At 50.0% G+C, this 5,894-nt stretch overlaps 1 protein-coding gene across 1 annotated transcript; it reads left to right on the top strand.

Moving 5' to 3' along the window:
- The first annotated feature begins 203 nt into the window (after window positions 1–203).
- CD93 (CD93 molecule) lies at window positions 204–5,493 on the top strand. Its single transcript, XM_081291306.1, has 2 exons — window positions 204–2,323; window positions 2,524–5,493. Exons 1-2 carry the CDS (start codon window positions 405–407, stop codon window positions 2,546–2,548), a joined length of 1,944 nt encoding a protein of 647 aa, XP_081147432.1. The 5' UTR covers window positions 204–404; the 3' UTR covers window positions 2,549–5,493.
- The last annotated feature ends 401 nt before the right edge of the window (window positions 5,494–5,894 follow it).

Raw genomic sequence — 5,894 nt, 5'->3', positions numbered from 1 at the left:
GGAAAGAGAACTGAGCCAAAATAAAGCAGCCAGTATCTCTGAGCCGCACAGTCATCCCCCAACGTCGCTTTTCCACAGCTCCGAGCCAGGGACCCAGCAAAGCCGCCGGGTTCCTTTTATGAACAACAAAACCGTGATGAAGGCAACAGGAGTCAGAAATCTATTCACTGCAGGAAGCCCCAGTATCCGGTGAGAAATAAGAAGTACAAGAGCACAGGATGCGCCTTGGGTCAGGGGGATGTGAAGAGCCTGCCGTCTTTGTGTCCTTCTCTGGGCTGGAGCTCGGGCTGCAGCTCAGCTCTCGGATCCCCTCAGAGCACAGCTGGGCGCCGGAGTTGAAGCTCCAGTGACTGCTGTCCCTGTGGGGCTTCTAGCCTCTCATCGAGGGGGACCCAGAGGACAGAATGGCCACCTCCAGGGACCTGCTCCTGCTGCTGCTCCTAGGCCAGGCCTGGGCGGGGACTGGAGCTGACCCAGAGGCTGTGGTGTGCGCAGGGACTGCCTGCTACACGGCCCACTGGGACAAGTTGACTGCCACGGAGGCCCAGCACCACTGCAGTGTGAACGGAGGCAATCTGGCCACGGTGAAGAGCGAGGAGGAGGCCCAGCATGTCCAGCGAGCCCTGGCCCAGCTCCTGGAGTCACAGAGGAGCCGTGAAGCAAAGATGGGCAAGTTCTGGATTGGGCTCCAGCGGGAGAAGGGCAAGTGCTTGGATCCTAACAAGCCGCTGAAGGGCTTCAGCTGGGTGGGTGGAGGGGAGGACTCCCTGTATACAAACTGGCACAAAGAAGTCAAGCACTCGTGCATCTCCAACCGCTGTGTGTCCCTGCTGCTGGACCTGTCCCTAACACCCCTCCCCAGCCACCTCCCCAAGTGGTCTGATGGCCCCTGTGGGACCCCTGGCTTTCCAGGAAGCAATATCGAGGGCTTTGTATGCAAGTTCAGCTTCAAAGGCATGTGCTGGCCCCTGGCCTTGGGGGGTCCAGGCCAGGTGACCTACAGCACCCCCTTCCAGGCCACCACCTCCTCCCTGGAGGTTGTGCCCTTTGCCTCTGTGGCCAACGTCGCCTGTGAGGATGGGGCCGAAAGTAAAAGTCATTATTTCCTGTGCAAGGAGAAGTCCCCCGAAGTGTTTAACTGGGGCAACACAGGTCCCCTCTGTGTGAGCCCCAAGTATGGCTGCAACTTCAACAACGGGGGCTGCCAGCAAGACTGTTTCGAAGGTGGGGATGGCTCCTTCCGCTGCGGCTGCCGGCCAGGGTTCCGGCTGCTGGACGACCTAGTGACCTGTGCCTCTCGGAATCCTTGCAGCTCCAGCCCGTGCAAAGGGAAGGCCACCTGTGTCCCCGGACCCCACGAGAAAGACTATATGTGCCGCTGCCCTCAGGGCTTCCGTCTAGACTCCAGTCAGCTGGACTGTGTGGATGTGGACGAATGCCAGGATGCCCCCTGTGCTCAGGAGTGTGTCAACACCCCTGGGGGGTTCCACTGTAAATGCTGGGTGGGCTACACGCCTGGTGGCCCTGAAGAGGAGACCTGTTGGGATGTGGACGAGTGTGCCCTTGGCCACTCACCCTGCGCCCAGCGCTGTATCAATACGGATGGCTCCTTCCATTGCTCCTGTGAGGAGGGCTATGTCTTGTCCGGGGAGGACAGCACCCAATGTGAGGATGTGGACGAGTGTTCCGACCCCCGGGGCAACCCTTGTGACAGCTTGTGCTTCAACACGGAGGGGTCCTTCCACTGTGGCTGCCTGCGGGGCTGGGAGCTGGCCCCCAATGGGGTCTCTTGCATCATGAGCCCTGTCCCCTCAGGATCACCATCTGGGCCTCCCCAAGAGGAAGACATGGCAGACACAGAGGGGAGCACTTTGCCTTCTACCACAACATCCAGCTTCCCCAAGGACTCTGAGAACACCTCCAAGGGCACACCCACCACAAGGAGACAGTCCCTCTCATCTAATGCCCCCACTACCTCGGCCCTTCTGGAGATGTCAGCCCCTAGTGGGGCCCCTGGCATCTGGACAGAGCCAAACACTCACCTCCCTATAGCTGTAGCTGGTCATGGTAAGGCTACAGATGAGAATTCTGTGGCTACCCAGAGCGACTCTGGCACCGACGGTCAAAAGCTTCTTCTGTTCTATATCCTGGGCACAGTGGTGGCCATCTCACTCTTGCTGGCTCTGGCTTTGGGGCTTCTGGTCTATCGCAAGCGGAGAGCCAAGAAGGAAGAGATAAAGGAGAAGAAGCCCCAGAGTGCAGCTGATAGTTACTCCTGGGTACCAGAGCGAGCAGAGAGCCGGGCCCTGGAGAATCAGTACAGGTAAATGGAAGACCCGAGGTCACTCAGGGAGGTGGGAGGCACTGTCCACGGTGCAGAGAGGCAGAGAGAGACACAAGACTGTGTAGATGTTACACTCAACCCCAGCAGTCCTTGTGGCATGGGTACAAGGCGGGGGTGGGAGTGGTGCGTGTGGCAGGGGCACTATAGCTTCCAACCTGGTCATCTTTTGTCTTTCATAGTCCAACACCTGGGACAGACTGCTGAAGTTGAGATGGCCTCAGAGATACAATCAGCTGCCACCATCCTTGGAGCTTTAAACTTCTCCTCTGAAGGGGAGATCTTTGGAAAGACAGGACTGGAATCTTAGCAAACAGTCATACAACTTAACAGCCTGGCCACCTGGAGTGTGCAAGTATTTTCTACGTGCATGTGATATTCCTGATGTGCCAGCTGTGTGTTGGCCTGCCATTGTGGCAATATTGTCAGTATTTATTAATATTTCTCACTTGTTCTCCCTTTTTAAATTCAATCATGGATGATTTCCTTTCTCTCCCCTGGTTGTGGATCCAGGTTGGAGAGATCAGGTGCTATTGGGGCTCCCTGAGAATGGCTTTTTCTGATCTCTTCATTCATCTAAGAGAAAAAGTAAACTATTGATGCTAATTAAGACTGAAATGATTTGTCCCTCTTCATATGAGAGAAACTAAGTCTGTTAATTATTTAATTATATGAGAGGCTTACTTTTTTCTTTTTTGCCAAAGGCAACATATTCAGTGTTGTAAACCCTTTTCTACATTTGCATTCATGCACTTCCCCATTACAAGTCCTGCTGAGGTTGGTATTGTTGAAATCCTTTAGAATGACAGGAAGTACAACTCACTGCTTAGTTTGCAAGGAAGTAGGAATTTTAGACATTGCATCCCCTAGTTGTTAAGTTTTGGATAGTCTTGAATTTATCTGTGAGTGGAAAAATATGAGAGAAGTTGCTAAAAGCATTGGTGAAAGTATAACCTAACTGGTTAGAGTGAGGCCAGGGATCTGATTCACAAATAGTTGAACCAGATCATCAGAATGGACTGATGTTAATGATGTTAACACATACTGGACTACTGATGGTATGAATACGATTAAGGCAGGAAAAAAAAAAGTCCAAGGACAACTCCAGGCCCAGAGTCACCCCATAGGCAGTCCTGCCTCCACTCTCAGTACTCTGTGTTCTGATGCTTTGGTTGTAGATGGAAGAACCCTCAGAATTCTGTGTCTGAAGGATGTAGGAGTGAGATGTTAGGCTGTGTTTTTGGAAAGTTGTCATTTGAAAGCATTTTAGCTCAGTTTGTAGTTAATAGTCAATAGTGCATTGGGAGAACTTGACTCCTGATTTGTGGGTGTGGCACACAACCAAATTAGGAATCAGTCACACAGGATTCTTAAGGGGCTTTTGTCCCTGCCCTACTTTTCTCTTTTCCTTAAAAAAAGGGTGGGGGAGGGAAAGAGATAGTAGTAACTAAGGTTTTGCAACAGCAAAAAGTGCTCAAAACCATTTTTATTTCAGCTTCATTTCAAAATGTATGTTAGCAAAGATTTCCACTCTCCATCTCATGGTGATAGTACTCTTTGCATATAGCTCTGCTAGAGTCACTGGAAGTTGGGACGTTGCCTGAGGTTGCTGGGAAACCTCAGGTCTCCTGGAGGCTTTTTTCTACCTCTGGGCAGGAGAGCAGACAGGAGGGAACATATCTCCTTCCAAGGATTCCAAAGTCTTTTCCTCTCAGAACAGGATGCCAGATTGTTTCTGGTTTTACCTTAGACATCATCCATCCTGGAGGTTGACACCCTGTGGATTGGATGTGAACAGCTGACAGGTGTGTGGCCTTCAGAGTTACATAAATATACTTTAGTCAATTTTGAAATGTAGGTGTTATGGTTTATACATATATCCATATGTTATATATATACATGTATGCATATATATATTTTTTTTCTTAAGAAAATAGAACACCTCAAAATGTGGAGGGGAATACGTGAAAGATGGAGGCATTTAAGGGCTTAATAGGGTCTCTGAAACTTCTGCTTTTTAAAGTTATCTCATGATCTCCAGTTTTCAGTTGGAAATCGGGTGTCTCATACTTAAAGGAGATCAAGGTTGTGTCCATTTGGCAAGGACTTTTGGCAATGTATGGAAACCGTAGTCCATTGCATGGGAACCAACATCAGCCATTCTATGATTTTAAAGACATGGCACTTACGTGAAGTAAACGAAAATGCAACACCTTTTTTCTCTAGGACTTTAAAATTCTTGCGTTTCTCATTTGGGGTGAGGGAGACATTCCTGTTCTAGCTTTCCACAGTCCCTGCACCGTTTGTGTACAGACCTTGCGAGCCTTGAATTCTCCGAGGTCACCCTGGGGATCTTCTTATTTCCATGGCATTCTGACTTTTCACACAGCACAGCCCCATTTTCTGACATCTGTGTTCAAACGCTTCTGTAGGTGGCAGCATACAGCTCCATCCCCAACGCCCGAGACATCAGGGATCACTTCTGAGGGGCCCACAAGTGGGGAGATGGCTTGATAAGAAACACAGTTACTCAACCCTCTGACAGCGTCAGCTCTTTTTCATGGCAAGCAGCGCTCTTTTATCTACTCTATCTGCCCCACTACCCAGGAATAGCCAACATCCCTGGACCAGGTGACCTCTGTTTATTTCTCTGTCAACTTGTTTGAGGTATACAAATTATTTTTGGTACAGGGGATTGAAAACAGGGGTGCTTTACCACTGAGCCACATCCCCAGCCTTTTTTATATTTTATTTTGAGAAAGGGTCTTGTTAAGTTACTTAGGGCTTTGTCAAGTTGCTGAGGCTGGCTTTGAACTTGGGATCCTCCTGCCTCAGCCTCCTGAGCCACTAGGATTACAGGCATGCACCACCACACCAGGAAAGGTATACAAATCCTTGCTTGGGGGAGTCAGAGGCCCTTAGTTCTGGATAAATTGATGCTGATCACCCAAGTGCTAGCCATTGACAAACTACTGTCACTTAACCAGAGGGACCAAGGTCACTTAGTCATGCCCAGCCAGAGATCCAATGAGACAGTGGCCAAATAAGCCAAGCCCACTGGGAAAAGGACTTCAAGGCAATGGCTTTTTTTTTCTTTTTATTTTTTGTTTCCTCCTCCTCCTCCCCTCCTCCTCCTCCTCCTCCTCCTCCTCCTCCTCCTCCTCCCTCTTCTTCCTCCTCCTCCTCCTCCTCCTCCTCCTCTTCTTTCTTCTTCTTCTTCTCCTCCTTCTCCTCCTCCTCCCTCTCTCTCTCTCTCTCTCTCTCTCTCTCTCTCTCTCTTTTTGTGTGTGTGTGTGTGGTGTGTGGTGCTAGGTCAAACCCAGGGTCTCACACAGGCTCGGCAGGCAGATCTACCACTGAGCTACACCTCAGCCCTGAAGTGTATTTTCTGTTTTTGTTTTATTCAAATTTTTATAGACTCAGTAATTCTAAGATACTCATGAAAAAAGCAATATCCAGGACCAGCTCACCCTTCCCATCCTTCATCTTCTAAAGAAGATTATTTAAAGGGGAGAAGATCCCCCTTGAACATGCAGCTCCCTATGGCTACCCA

The sequence above is a fragment of the Spermophilus citellus genome (assembly GCF_964194105.1).
Source record: "Spermophilus citellus genome assembly, chromosome: 4".
Lineage (NCBI taxonomy): Eukaryota > Metazoa > Chordata > Mammalia > Rodentia > Sciuridae > Spermophilus > Spermophilus citellus.
Note: the sequence above shows the minus strand (reverse complement) of the source record. Positions and strands in the feature narration are given on the sequence as shown.